The sequence below is a fragment of the Anas acuta genome, chromosome 17 (assembly GCF_963932015.1).
Source record: "Anas acuta chromosome 17, bAnaAcu1.1, whole genome shotgun sequence".
Lineage (NCBI taxonomy): Eukaryota > Metazoa > Chordata > Aves > Anseriformes > Anatidae > Anas > Anas acuta.
In genome coordinates, this window is record NC_088995.1 from 1,490,856 (window position 1) to 1,505,289 (window position 14,434).

Genomic DNA, 14,434 nt, shown 5'->3' on the forward strand with positions numbered 1-14,434 from the left:
AGCTTAACCGCAGCGGGACAGAGCGGCTCCGCGCCCCGGAGCTGCCCCCGCGGGGGTCGGGCCGTGAGGCGAGGTGAGGCGGCGGCGCGGTGAGGTTGGAGGGTGGGGGGGATTAGGAGGGGGTTTGGGGGCAGCGCCGGACGGGTTTTGGGGGAGCACCGCACCGGAAGTGGCGGGGCCGGAAGTTCCTCGCCCCGGCGCTCCTGGGCCGCGGGGCAGCGCCGCGCCCTTCATGGTGAGGGGGGAGCGGGGCCGGGACGGGAACGGGGACGGGAATGGGGACGGGGGGGGGCTCGGGGAAGGGCTGGGGGTGCTGGGGAGGGTGGGCTTAACGCGGCTGGGATCCCGGGATAACGGCGGGGTTGGGCCCAGCTGGGCCTCAGTCGGTGGGGGGGGGGCAGGGGATGAGGGAAGGGGAAGGGACTGAGGGGGGGAAGGGGAAGGGAAGGGGCTGAGGGAACAGGGAAGGGGCTGAGGGGGGTGGGAAGAGGCTGAGGGAACAGGGAAGGGTCCGTGGGGAGGCTGAGAAGGGGCTGGGGGGGAGTGAAGGGGTAAAGGGGCAGGGAAGGGGCTGAGGGGGGAGGGAAAAGGCCAAGGGAATAGGGAAGGGTCCGTGGGGGGGGAGGGAAGGGGCTAAAGGGGGTGGGAAGGGGTTGAAGCAACAGGGAGGGGGCTGAGGGAACAGGGAAGGGGCTGAGTTGGGAGGGAAAAGGCCAAGGGAATAGGGAAGGATCCGTGGGGAGGCAGGGAAGGGGGCTGGGGGGGCAGGGAAGGGGCTAAGGGGGGTGGGAAAGGGCCAAGGGAACAGGGAAGGGTCTGGGGGGGGGAGGGAAGGGGCTGAGTGGGGAGGGAAGGGGCTAAAGGGGCAGGGAAGGGGCTGAGGGGGGAGGGAAAAGGCCAAGGGAACAGGGGAGGGTCCGTGGGGGGGGTGGGAAGGGGCTGAGGAGGATGGGAAGAGGCTGAAGGGGCTGAGGGAACAGGGAAGGGGCTGAGAAGTGAGGGAAAAGGCCAAGGGAATAGGGAAGGATCCGTGGGGAGGCAGGGAAGGGGGCCGGGGGGGGAGGGAAGGAGCTAAAGGGGGTGGAAAGGGGCTGAGGGAACAGGAAAGGGGCCGAGGAGGGGGAGAGGGGGGAGGGAAGGGGCTGAAGGAACAGGGAAGGGGCTGAGGGGGCTCAGGGCGTGCAGCCTGTCAGCCCCCAGGGTTGGCTCCATGCACTGGGGACTGCCCAGTTGTGAGTTGGGTTATCCGTGAGGTACAAATTTGGGGTTTAAAAGGTGTGAAGGGAACAAGCACGGCTTTTGTGGGAGATTCTGGCCTCGCTGCCCCTTGCTCAGCCCTTCCCAGGCAGTTTGCTTTGCCCCCTCGGCTGCTTTCTGCCACCGCCACGCAGGGCCCAGCATCTGGCACCTCCAAGGGCTCCTCAGGAAGCTTTAGGGCTGGGCACCGCGTGGTGGAGCTGGGTCTGAGCACCCCGACCCCCTTACCCGCAGGAAGAGATGTCGGGAGAAAGCGTGGTGAGCTCAGCGGTGCCGGCGGCCGCCACCCGCACCACCTCCTTCAAGGGCGCCAGCCCCAGCTCCAAGTACGTCAAGCTGAACATCGGCGGCGCCCTGTACTACACCACCATGCAGACGCTGACCAAGCAGGACACGATGCTCAAAGCCATGTTCAGCGGCCGGATGGAAGTCCTGACCGACAGCGAAGGTAGGGGGGGGGGGCTCCAGTTCGCTGCCTCCCGCTGCAAACGGGATCAAATGGGCTGGAGCAGGATTTAGAGGGGAGGGAGAAACGTCTCATCGCAGGCCTGGAGGTTTCTGTGTTTTATTAGTGTTAAAATTCATCTTTTACTCCCAAGGAAAGGTGTGGAGTAAAAGATGTGTGTGGCTTAACCAGCCGGGGGGCACAGAGGAGCTGGCGGTGCTGTCAGGCCCAGGCTGGTGCTGGCATCTGAAAAACCAACGTGAAAACTCTCAGAGTGTGTGCAAAACGGTGAGGAGAGCAGGAGGGGAGCTGTGAGCTCAGGGCTTCGTGCGTGGAAGCTCAGCAGGCAGCTTCCTCACCTTGTTTCCTCACCTGAAACGCAGATAGAAAAAACGATCACTTTAGAATTAACTGCATGGCTAAAAGGTGGTGGGGTGGCGGCTGCTGGCACGGTTTGGGGTCAGTGTTCCTGTGTTTTGGGGGCGTTATGGTTTAATTCAGGGCCCAGCTTTCTGGGAGCCTGCTGGTGTCCTGCCCCAGCCGTGTTTGTGCGCTCGGACACCTCGTCTAACAGCAGCTCCTGCCTGGCTGATGCTGCGGGCCTAAAACACCTCTCTCCTGACGGGTGAATTACCTGGAATTTGTTGTGGAGAGCCCCGAAAATGCTTGGCTGGGTGAATCGGGCTGAGCTCTGGGTGCCTGCGTGCAGAGGTGGGGCGGGACACGCGGTGGATTAGCAGGGCTCTGCCTCTAAGCTGCCCCGGGGCAGGAGCAAGTGGATTTGGAGGAATAAAAAAAAAAGCTTAGAAAAAAAAAACAAAACAAAAACACAACAAACGGCCACAAAACCCACCGGGCTCCTCTGAATATCCCCGTTTTAGCTGGAGGGGCTCGTGTTTTTGGGGGTGCTGAGAAGCTGCCTCGTGCTGCTGGAGCTGTGGAGGGCGGGCTCCGGCTGGAGGCACGGAGCTGGGCACGTTCTGCCTCCTGTGGTGCTGATTCTGCTGCTGTTCGGGGTTTGATATCAAATATTTTCTCAAATATCCTGCCTGAGCTGTAAAATCCCGGGCTGGTTCTGCCCTAAATCCCGCTGTGTCTGCGTGGGCAGCTCGTGTGGTGTTAGGACCCCGAGGCTTCCTGCTCCGTACCCGAGGCTCTGCCCCCGCAGCAGCTCCTGCTTTATCTCCTGCTGCCCGGGAACGGGGACAATAGGGGCAGGGCTGTCAGAGGAAACCCTTTATCAGAAACTCCTCAAAATGCTCCAAAATGGTCACACCCAGAGGCTGGCAGAAAACAAAGCGGTTCTCAGGAAGAGAAGCCAGATTTGGGGAGAGACTGGGAAGGAGCAGAGTCTGGCTGTGAGCTGGGGGCGTGCTGTGCTGTGTGCCCCCCTCTGTGTGTGGGGGGCGTTCCTCAGACCCCACTCCCTTCTCCCCAGCTCCTTCCCCAAGCTCAGCAGCTCCCGCACGCTGCTGCCTGCACTGGGGGAGGATGGAGGAGTTCCCTGTGGGGCTGGCAGGTGATTGTGTGCAGCCTGGCTGAGAAATTGTTCCTCCAGCTCATGGATAACGTATTCCTGCCCCAGTAACTGGATCCCAGCAGGTTTCTGTGGCACTGCAAGCAGAGCTGGCCTCAAAAGGCCCCCGCTGAGCCCCGCTACCTGGGCTCTGCGCAGCCCTCACCCAGCGGGGATTTCTTCCCGTGAGTCATCTTCATCTGGCTGCAGCTTTGCTCATTGGGTTAAAACACGAGGATTTCGTCAAAGCTGCTGCAGCAGCCACTTTGTGTTTTGCAATGCTGCTCGAAACACTTTCTCACCCCCCACCCCGCCTGACAGTGAGCAATTCTTTGCTTTTGCCATCTGCAATCAGAAGGTGCAGCAGGTTTCTCCCCCTGTGCTTCCAAACGGGCTCCTTTCTGCCCTGGTTGTGTCGCTGTGCTGTGTTTGTCGGCCTGGATCAGGAATTTTATTTCATTTCTGCCTCCAGTTCTGCCTCCAGCTTTCTGTTCTGTCACTGCAGCCTGCGGAGTTCCAGCTGGGAGCACACCTCGTGTTTCGTGTAGACAGCAGGGTGAGGAGGGAGCCTGCAGGAAATTTCCCGAGGGTGTCTCGGTTTTCCACAGAGCAGCACGAGGGGGACGTGTCGGCCTCCCAGACGTACCCAAACGCTGGGGTTTTAGCACTAATTCCACTCCTGCAGAAGGCGCGGGGTCTGCTTTAACCTCCTTGCCTTATTTGTCCAAAATATGACTCCTTCCCCACGAGCCTTTCCTCGCTGCATTCCTGAGCTGCAGCCCGCAAGCGGCCGCCTGCTCCTTTATGGAAACTCGCCGGTGTCTGGGCGTTGCGAAACGCCTCGTGGGGTCCGGGCCCGTGTCAGGCAGCAAGAGGGGAGGCAGAGATCCCCCTGCCAGCAGCTCAGCGCTGCAGATCGGGTTGGTGTGGCTCTGTGGGGTCTCTCACCCCCTTCCCATCACACAGAGGTGCTGCTGAGCTGGGGCAGGGGCCGTCTGGGCCGTCCCACTCCCGTGTTTCAGCTCGGCAGTTTGGGGCCATTCTGCTCATCGCTCACCTGGGGATTGCACAGAGCGGAGCTGTGCTGGCAGGGACACGTCCCACGTCTGTGCTGCCTTTCTTTTTCTGACCTCTGGCACGTCTGCTGGAGGTGGTGGTGGTCCTGACGTTGTGCTCAGGTGCAGGAACCCACAGATGGCCCGGTCTGTGTGCGTGTAGCAGGGCCCTCAGAAGGTGAGAAAATAGTCAGGGGCTCTGCGAGCAGAGGCAGAACAGAGCTGGTTGCTTTGACAACAAGAGGAACTCGTTCCTCTCTAACAGGTAATCGTTTGTCAATAGCTGGGGAGCTGTGAGAAACGAGTGAGCCTCCTGCCTTGCTCCCACACCCAAGAAAAATGCAGGAGGAGGCAGTGAACCCCCCGTGCGAGTGCTGCTCCGCCTGCTGGCTCGAGCTGGGCGGGAGCCTGCTTGGTGCATTGCTCCTGAGCCAGACTCGAGGTTTTTGGCCACGTTGGCCTCTGTTGGACCGTGCTCTTCCCTTTCCCCCAGGCTGGATCCTGATCGACCGCTGCGGGAAGCATTTTGGGACGATCCTGAACTACCTGCGCGACGGCGCCGTGCCGCTCCCCGAGAGCCGCCGGGAGATCGAGGAGCTGCTGGCCGAGGCAAAATACTACCTGGTGCAGGGGCTGGTGGACGAGTGCCAGGCAGCCCTGCAGGTAGGTCGCAGAGCTGGGGCCTGCTGTTTAATTACATACAAACCAATTAGTCCCTGCAATTCCCGAGCAGCTCAGATGGTCCCTGGGGGAAGCTGTCCCGCAGCTGCAGCGCCAGCTTGGTTCAGAACAGGGACCAGAAGCGGCTGCTCGGTGCCGTGTGAGGGCAGATCACACGCTGAGCTTGCAGCTCTCCAGCAGTGGAACAGAATTTACCCAGTGAATGCTGGTGGACCTCGAGGTCTGTGTGCATTCAGCGTCCGTTTGCTTCTTGTTTCAGCAGAACAAAGATGCGTACGAACCCTTCTGCAAGGTCCCGGTCATCACGTCGTCCAAGGAGGAGCAAAAGCTGATCGCCACTTCTAATAAGGTGAGAGAGGCTGCGCCCGGGAGGGTGCTGGCCTGCTGCCCTGGGGCTTGCTTGGGATCTCGACCAAGTATTTAACAAATATTCTGTAACTGTTGAGCTGCAGAGCACTGGAAGTCCACACCAGACCAAGTATTTCTTCTAAATTAAAAGCCAAACGTTGCTCGGGCTGGGCCTGGCCGTGTCTTTCTCCACTTCAGCTGGTAAAATCGGTGTCGTTCTGCACAGGCTGCAGCAGAAGCAGGGCGGGTGCTGGGGGCTGGCAGATCTGCTGGGTTGTTCACTGGGAAATAACACCAGATGATGCTTTAGCTAAAGTGGATCGGTGACCCCTGCTCCTGTCCTGTGGTGGGTAGAGGGGAGGGTGAGAACGAGTTAGGATTTAGGCACAGAAGAGATCTCTTCTCTGAGGATTGCAGACCCTTTGCCAGCCAGAGCACGACAGTTCTGTGGCAACAACGAAATCCCACCGAGTCTGGGCCTCGTGGCATCATTTCGTGTTGCAGCTCCTCTGCTGTGTGGTCTCGGGCTGAGCTGGAACTCCAGCGCGTACCGCGTGGCCTGGAACTGATCTGTGCTTTGTTTCCTTTTACAGCCAGCGGTGAAGTTGCTATATAACAGGAGCAACAACAAATATTCCTACACCAGGTAAGCGGCTTCAGATCTTTGAAGTTGTCTGTAGACTGAATTCCACGATATGTTTGCTCTGAGTTATCCACTGCAGTCCTGGAGACCTTCTTCAAACGCCACCATGGTAGAGACGTAGGAGGGCAGAGGAAGCTGGGCGTGCAGACCAATAAATGCTCGCTGCCTGACCCCTTCTGTCCTGCCCCTAACGTGCTGCCTTCTTTGTCTCTCGCAGCAACTCTGACGACAACATGCTGAAGAACATCGAGCTGTTCGATAAGCTCTCCCTGCGGTTCAACGGGAGGGTGCTGTTCATAAAAGACGTGATTGGAGACGAGATCTGCTGCTGGTCCTTCTACGGCCAGGGACGGAAGATCGCTGAAGTCTGCTGCACCTCCATTGTGTATGCTACTGAGAAGAAGCAGACCAAGGTACGAGTGAATCCCTGAATGCTTCCAGCACTGGGCCCTTGGGCTGGCACCCTGGCATCTGTTGCTTTTTGAATGCTCTTTTCATTGTCCAGCATCTCAATAGAACAATAAATTCCCATTCACAGTGAGAGCAGCACAGTGCAGCTCGTCCTGGGGGTTTGTTGGGGTGTGGGGCTGCTGGGGTGCGGCACCTCACACGGGGCAGTTGTGATGTTCTGTGGTGCAGGCTCAGTCCAGTTGTTGTCTTCAGGCAGACCCGTGCGCTTACCCAAATTTGGTGGCCAGCCCTGTGTAAAGACAGCTCCTGGTGAGCAGCAGCATCCCTTCCCTCTTCCTTTTTCCTTCTCCCAGGAGAAATTTGACTGAATCTGCCCTGTGAGTGGGACAGATCTGAAAATAAGACTTGCTGGGTCTCGGTGGCTGAAAGCAAATAACAAAACGGAAACGTTTGTGCTAGAAAGGATTTCTACAGCTAGTGTACAACTAAGATTTTTTTAAAAACAGGGAGGTATCAGGAGGAAAGAACGAGGTAACTCGGTGCCTGCAGTGACTGGCACTAGTTGACAGTGACCTTCTCTCTCTTGGTGGGCAGGTGGAGTTCCCGGAAGCCCGCATTTACGAGGAGACGCTGAACATCCTGCTGTACGAGTCCCAGGACGGGAGAGGACCTGACAACGCGCTCCTGGAGGCCACAGGAGGGGCAGCCGGGCGCTCCCACCACTTGGAGGAAGACGAGGAGCGGGAGCGCATCGAGCGCGTGCGAAGAATTCACATCAAGCGGCCGGACGACAGAGCCCACCTGCACCAGTGAGCGGCCCCACAGCCACCGGCTGCACGGGGCTGCCTGGGCAGCTCCTCTTCTCTTCAACCAAGTCTGTAAATTCCGTTTTTGTAACAAACTAGATTATTTGGGGGTATTTAAATGCAGTAGTTCTAGGACAGGAATAAGAAAGGTCACCGGGCGTGCGGTAGATGTGTGAGGCCCCGCTGAGCGTCGGGAGAAATGCCCTGAATTTTTAGCACTCTCGTCTTTCGCTCTTTTGTGGTTAGTGAGGAAGAAGGCTGGCTTCCTTTGGCTTTTGTAATTATCCTGCACTTTAAACCAAACCGACAGACAAACCCGACAGCAACAAAAGGTCAGTCAGCCGCCTGTCCTCCTTCCAGGCACTCCCTGGCCCTGTCTCCTCCCGGGCATTGCGGTGTGGGAGGAACGTGGCCATCCGAGCACCGGAGCTGCTGCAGAGCTCCCTCTCCTCCAGGCCTGCAGGTGATGGGGTCGGTAGCTCGGGAGTGCCTCAGCACGGCTGCCAGCCCAACGAGAGCCACGTGCTGAGCACCGTGTGCTGAGCACCTCGTGCTGGCAGTGCCTGGCGTAGAGGGAGCCCTGCGTGGTGCTGGGCTGGGGGCAGCTGCCTGCAGCTCCCCACCACGCTCGGGGCCCTCTCCTCCAACGGTTTGGTGGAGCTGCTACAGCACGGAATTGTAGGCACCCGGCCCTGCTTTGTCGGTGCAGTGCTGGGGGGAGATGTTAAAATTCCTCCAGATGGAGGACCAGGAGCTAATTGTACCTGCTGGCTTTTCCTTGGGGGTATTGCTGCCAGTTGGAGCTTAGAACTTCTGCCTGACCCCACACCTGTGCTGGGGAGCCTACTTCCATCAAATTACGGGTCAGGGAGCTGTGCTTTCTGTCCTGCTTTCACCACGGGTTAGATTTCATCGCAGGTCCAACCATTCCACGCCTGCCTCACGTAGGTTGGAGGCCAGCAGCCGTAGGTGGGTTCTGTGACTGATAGGGGAGCATTTTCTTGCACTGAGTACCACGGGGAGGAAAAGACGGTGGCCCAGAGGTGGCTGATCCTTGTTTGCCTTTATCCTGAGCGTATTTCCAAGTCTCTTTGCAGAAATGGCAGCTGTGTGTGAAAGGGCGGAGCTGAAACGTAGAGAAAGCTGAATCGTCTCGCTTCCTGAGAGTAGTTCTCTATTATAAATGAGTGTCTTATCTACCTCCTAGTCTCGTGTTGCCTCGTGTGGAGTCAAGTGGCAATTATAGTGGTAGATCGTGTGTAATTCGATAGGATTGGATGCTGAAGGATAGTGAGAAGAGCAACGGCTGTAATGGTCGATGCAGCAAATCTTGGCAGGGAGAGAAACCAGCAGCAGCGAGTCTTAAACTTCCCGGCAGGATGGCAGCCACCACAGCACTTTGGTTTATTCTATTATTTTTGACTCTTCATCTGGAATATCAACTGGCCTCGACAGCCAGCTGTCTCACAGAGCAGCAGCTCTGTCTTTACGTGGGTATTTGCTTCTGTAACCTTCGTGCTGCAAGGAGTCCTGCTCCCGCTCAGGGCTGCTGATGGCATCCTAACACGTCAAAAACCAAAGGTGTGGTCAGCATCACCAGCGATGTTTTATCTCCAGTTGCAGAGCAGCTGGCTGGGGTCTAACTGCTAAGGTTGAAGCCTTTTGTTTGTGTGGGTTACACTTCTGGAGCATTGTGTAGGACTACAAGCTCACGGTTAGGCTGAATCTGTCTTTCTAGTAACCAAAGACTTTTCTAAATTACAGACACTGTCTGTGGCAGATGTGATTGTTGTTCCTGTCTCTTCTTATCTTTCTTCAGCTACTGATAAGTGAGAACTCAGCAGCGCCCAGCCGTATCAGTGTAGTTCAGCAGCTTCAGCCCTGTCCTTCCTACCCTGGGCTTCTGTTTTAAGCTGTACCTGCGTGTGCTGGCAGCAGTGCACGCTGTGGGTTCGTACAAGTCCATAGTGCAGCTGGTTGTGAGGCCCCGGTGCCTCTCCCTTACCTTCCTCATGCGATAAGCTGGGGAGCGTGGAAGTAAAGTCCCCGGGCTCGCTCTCTGGCACCGTGCACTTTGACACTGGTGTTTGGGGGGGGCTGTAACAGGCCTACTGCCCTCGGGGGGGGGGGGGGTGTCTGTGCTCTGCCCTGTTTTAAGCCATTGTCTGACTCCTGCATCCCCTCAGCCCCCTCTTTAGCTGGCTGTGGGGCCAGCAGGTGGCTCAGCACGGGGACAGAGGAGCTTTGGGCAGTGGGGGCTGCTCAAACGCCATCCAATCCCCTCCTGGGGTGCAAGAGCAGCTTTGGCTCCAGATGCTGAGCACCTGAGAGGTCACAGCTCTGTGATTAACCTCTCTGTAAATAGATGAGTAACTGGCTTCGGGATTTCCTCTTTCAGGCTTTGCAAACTATGTTCTTAAAAGATAGGGGATGATTTTTTTTAATCTTTTACAGCTGTTTATTGTAGGCATTGCTTTAGTCACTCCAGGAGAGTCTGAGCAGGTTTCAGTTTTGGTATTGGATTATGGGCAGGCTCTGCTTTAACACACTCCAAACTGAACTAATTGCCCCAGCTGTGTAATAATGATGTTAATAACGATGTTAATAACAATGTATTGCTGCCATGTGTTACAACAGCCTTTACCTACTGGCCACTTGTCCTTGCTTTGTTGAGACTTAATGAACAAAACCAGCTCCCACAGCTCCTTAATGCCATTGCACAAATGCTCCTAGCCCTTGAGCCTCTTACTTTAAATGGTTTTGTATTACGGCTTTCGGGGGAAGTCAGGGTGCAGGGCAGCCACCCTGCTCACAAGCTGAAGGAGTACTGCATGGTATAAACAGTGCAGCCCTGCCTGCTGGGATATGTACACATTGCTCTTCAGCACCCAACACCAGCCCATAATACTGACAGGGTAAAGCAGGCTGAAGCCTTGCTCTTGGAGGTGATTTTAGTCCATTGTAGAAATGCAGAAAAGCTTCAAAGCAGCAGCTTGTGATACGGTTAGGGGTGGACAGGACAGGCAAGAGTAACCCCCAGCCCCAAGCTAGCTAAGAACGTGTTTGCTCCCACCTCTCAGAACAGCTGTAGCTCCCCAAAGCAGCCACTCCTGTATTTGTACAGCCACGTTCTGGAGCCCCCCCTGCTGCAGGACATCACCTGGTCAAAGTCTCCAAGCTCCAGTCTTACCTTTGTGCAAGGGTGGGTGGAACCCTTTAGTCTTAATGGAGTTGTTGTGTTTTGTGTTCTGTACAATCATTCCCTCCTATTTTGTACTTATACCCAAAAAAGCTTAAGATGGACTTCAGTGTATGGTTGATGTTTGCAATATGTACTTTTTTTTTTTTAATATGACAAAATAAATTAGAAGATATTTCATATTTACATGGGAGTTGCTTTATTACTCATGTGAAGTTCAATGGCTAGCACGCTGTCCTCAGGGGCCATGGAGCTCAAAAGAATTTTTGGTAAAAACTACTACACCTCATCCTCACCTAGCTGTTCATTTCATTTCCTGGTAACCTCATGGCCAAGTCACCACTAATCTTGCTCTAAGGACTGCAGAATTCCAAGTCAGGGCTCCTTAGGCTGCAGTTTCAGCCTAGATCAAACCAGTTTGCCTCAACATGAGGCAGCAGAGGAAGTGCTACAACCAGATATGGCAGCTGCTGCCGCCAAATACCCACCTTGAGAGAACAGTGATGCCTCCCCCACTCACAGAACAAGCAGAATCTCAGCTCTGATAGATACAAAGGTTCTTAACCAGCAGGGGACTTTTCTTCTGAACTGAATTACACCAAGGCAGCATGTCATCCCTCTTAAAAGGGAAGAATTTTGGTCATCTGTCACATTGCCACTCCCGGAGTCTCACTGCGCTGTGCATAGCTGCTTGCAGGGACAGGAACAACCTCCCAGCCCCACAGCAGAGTAGACAAAGCAGAGAACTGAGATACCCTGATGATGCATCAACTCAGAAGATGAGTGCCAGCCTTATTGCTACATTCAGACAAAGCTCTGCATGCTGCTTGAGAGAAACAACTTCATTCATCTGCATTTTACGTTCTTGTGATTAGTACAGTGACTTCAAGTAGAGCTTGGAGAAACCTTCCATTCTCTCTGAATCCTTCCTGACTGGTCAGAGCTCTCAGCCTTAGGCTCTACGTGGTGCAGAGATCAACATTTTACAAGTGGAATTACAACTTTTTGTTTGAACATCTCCCTGTGACAGCATGTGACAAGCATCTATGCTTCCTGGAATGTTACAGCAAGGTAATGAGTTTTGATAAAACTGAGTAGTTTTAAGCTATAAAAAGGTGCCTAACAGACACAAGCAAACTCTCAAAGCACAGCAGCCCTATGGCATCACAGATTTCAGGGGAGATGCAGGTGCTGGTCTCATCCTGCAGGCTCCTTCCCGTTCCTAGCCAAGACAGGGACCAGAAACAGGAACTGCTTCTCATCAAGACTTTGCTTGGGTTGACACCTGGGACAAGAAAAGGAAGGAATCAGTAAGTTAGGTACGAATGGTAGGTACTTGAAGTATCCTTGCTTGCCAGCTTGGGAGAACAAGTAACAGTGAAAGTTCAAGTACAAGGTGAGTAGCTGCAACTCCCAAAGTAATTACCCTCTATTACACATCATACGGAGGCAGACACTGACTGGGTGGTTACGTCAGGCACCTCTGCTCTGTAAAAGGAACTGAGTCCTCCTGCTGAACTTGCACAACAGGGCCCTTGCTAGGTCTTAGCTGAGTTCTACAAGGGCTGAGCATCAGAGAATGTGAGTCACACTCCCAGAGTCTTAAATGAAGCCTTACCACTGTTAGTTGTCCATTTTTGGCTTTAAAGATCTGCGACTCCTGCCCCACAGTAAACACCATTGTCCCTTCCTTCCCAGAGCCAATGCGAAAACGAAGACTGCAAACACAGACAATTACTTATTAGATGCTTTCCTCACAATAGGCTTTACTTTAAGCCCCCTTTATTTCTGTTCCCTTGGCAAATCTTGTTAGATTAGAAGATCAGAGCCCTCTAGCTTAGGTAAATTTCCTAAACAATTGCATTATAACATACAACCCAGAAGGGTTTGATAAATGGTGCATGCCTACCTAGTCTGGGCTCTTGAATTTTCCTGGTGCAATTAAGTATTAGAAGATAAGCAGATCTGACCTGGAGTAAACCATTGAACACAAAGAATCTAATTACAATTGAAATGCAAAGGCCAGAGAGAGAAGCTGGAACAGAAGTACAGGTTTCATATGCCAGTTTCAATTTAAGTATTGATTTGAGAGACAGATTGCATCCACCTGCCATTAGCTTGCTGGTGTGACTGAAAAGGTTCCTGTGCTCAGCAATCACATTTCAGGGCCTTCTGAATCTTTTAGGGAAAGGAACTTTTATCCTGAAGTGACCCACAGGCTCAGCCCAGCAGGCTTTTCTCAGTCAGAGCTGATGCTAATGAGATCTGCTGCAAGGCCACTAAACCCACAACCTCAGGCCCAGGTCACATCAGAAGATGAGTGGGTACAGCCAGATCCAACAGGCCTGCCAGTAATGCAATGAAAAGCATTTCAAGTACAGTCATCTATAAACACATTGGGGTTTCAAGCAGATGGACTGCGGGCAGTTCTCAAAGCTAAGCAGTGCAGACCAAGCCTTCGAAGCAGAGACCTCCACAAAACACAGCCTACACAACACTACCCATTCAACTTCTTTCTTACCTTCCCTGCACAACTTTAACAAGATTTTGCTTATTGGCCAGCATGCAGAGTTTACTGACTACCTCAAAGATATGTTCACAGTGAAGGATCACATCTCCCTGGAAACAAAGGAGAGGCAGAGTTAGCTGGCATTACACCAGCACACAGGGCAGCCAGCAGTTGTACCTTCAGAGAAACTCCCTGCTAAGTGCTAGAGTAGCAATTGCTGCACAGAAGTGAGCACAGAACAATTACAACAAGCATGTATCTACAGGTCTGACTGGTTAAACATCCTCTCCAGGGACTGTTTAGGATTTATAGTAACTTTGACACTAAACAGAAGTGAAAGCTTTTATGGTAAAACAACAAGTGCTTAAGACATAGCTGATTACCAATCAGTAAACATCAGTAATTGTGTATCTGAGGATTTCAAAGGAAAATATTTGAAGTGTCAGCTACAAGAGTTTATTTCTAACCACACATTCATAGTAGGGACATTTCGTCTTCCTACCTTCTGTTTGTTGTCCTCAGGAACATGAATGACTACAATCCCATCACTCAGGTTACTGGTAGAAATACCTTCAGAAGAAACCCAAACGTTAGAGGAAAGACAGCCAGGCAGCTACGCGACGTGACCATCCCCATCCCATAAGGGTGCTGTTCTCACGGGCAGTGACTCCAGCACTGAATTGTTTACTGAAGGAAGTCACATTCCTGAAGAGGGCTCTGAATCTTATTAAGGATGAAGAAAGTACATTTCCCTACTTAGACATACTCTAAAAAGGAGCATTGTTTCATTATGTCCCAAGTTTTTAAGATACCTTCTGAGGATCACTTTCTGCCATCCACAATTCCACCAGTAAACAAGCATTAAACATTTGCTCCATACCCTTCTATGCTATCATGAAACCACTACAATCAGCATTCTTTCAAGGCATTTGGAGATCTTTAGTCCTGTTACAGAACAGTTCCCCTGCCTCTCCTTAGACCACTGGTTACTTCTAGTCCCCTAAATCCAAGAAAAAAAAAATCTTTGGAAGATTCAGAAGCTTGTCTTTCCCCCACCGCAGGGTCACTGATAGGAAGGAAAGCCCCACAACACCAGTTGACACCATTACCTTTCAGAGTGGCGTAGTCTATTTTCTGCTTGATCTTTGCCATTTCCACCACATATGCCGAGGACTGGGTCAGAACAAGCAGCCGCTCTCGTGCTTTGAACCCGTTCCTGTCATACTTCACCACGGGGGTTGCGTACTGAAAGCAAGGAGCCGGTGTCAGCATTTGGCACTCCAGCAAGGCCCTGCTCTGGAGGCAGCTCAGCAGGCAGCAACAGGAGCTGCAATGTACAGCTCACAGCACCTGTTGCAGACCTCTTTTTATGATAATCTCAGGTTTTGGTGTCCTACACCCTGTCACTGGCTGGCTCCAGGACTCAGGATCTGGACGCAGCTAGTTCAAGGGCAGCACCTGCTGATGGGCTGCTGAGCTCCAGCTTTCTTCCCTTACCTTGATCTTCTCACCTTGGATGAGCTGCAGCACTTTGGGGTTTATATCATTCTCTTCTGAGGATTAA

At 53.5% G+C, this 14,434-nt stretch overlaps 2 protein-coding genes across 8 annotated transcripts in view; one reads left to right on the top strand and one right to left on the bottom strand.

Annotated features, from left to right (window-relative positions):
* The first annotated feature begins 54 nt into the window (after positions 1 to 54).
* KCTD10 (potassium channel tetramerization domain containing 10) lies at positions 55 to 10,547 on the top strand. Of its 4 annotated transcripts, none has more exons than XM_068654084.1 (7): positions 55 to 73; positions 1,492 to 1,705; positions 4,767 to 4,936; positions 5,214 to 5,303; positions 5,896 to 5,948; positions 6,163 to 6,358; positions 6,951 to 10,547. In XM_068654084.1, the coding sequence occupies exons 2-7, from the start codon at positions 1,498 to 1,500 to the stop codon at positions 7,167 to 7,169; spliced, it is 936 nt and encodes a 311-aa protein (XP_068510185.1). In that variant the 5' UTR covers positions 55 to 73; positions 1,492 to 1,497; the 3' UTR covers positions 7,170 to 10,547. The 4 variants fall into 4 exon arrangements, with proteins under 4 accessions (XP_068510185.1, XP_068510181.1, XP_068510182.1 ...); XM_068654080.1 differs by lacking the exon at positions 55 to 73 and adding an exon at positions 117 to 235; XM_068654081.1 differs by lacking the exon at positions 55 to 73 and adding an exon at positions 117 to 235 and having other exon boundaries at positions 5,217 to 5,303.
* Positions 10,548 to 10,846: 299 nt separating this feature from the next.
* The window catches only part of MYO1H (myosin IH), a 34,010-nt gene continuing 30,422 nt past the window's right edge, over positions 10,847 to 14,434 (bottom strand). For 2 of the 4 annotated variants that reach the window (XM_068654087.1, XM_068654088.1), the window contains exons 27-32: positions 14,368 to 14,423; positions 13,980 to 14,115; positions 13,373 to 13,440; positions 12,883 to 12,980; positions 11,980 to 12,079; positions 10,847 to 11,646 (exon numbers count right to left, since the gene is read on the bottom strand). In XM_068654087.1, the coding sequence (XP_068510188.1) occupies positions 11,623 to 11,646; positions 11,980 to 12,079; positions 12,883 to 12,980; positions 13,373 to 13,440; positions 13,980 to 14,115; positions 14,368 to 14,423 (482 nt within the window). In that variant the 3' untranslated portion in view covers positions 10,847 to 11,622. Of the gene's footprint in view, positions 11,647 to 11,979; positions 12,080 to 12,270; positions 12,332 to 12,882; positions 12,981 to 13,372; positions 13,441 to 13,979; positions 14,116 to 14,367; positions 14,424 to 14,434 lie in introns of all 4 variants that reach the window. The other 2 variants (XR_011088557.1, XM_068654089.1) reach the window with 2 other exon arrangements.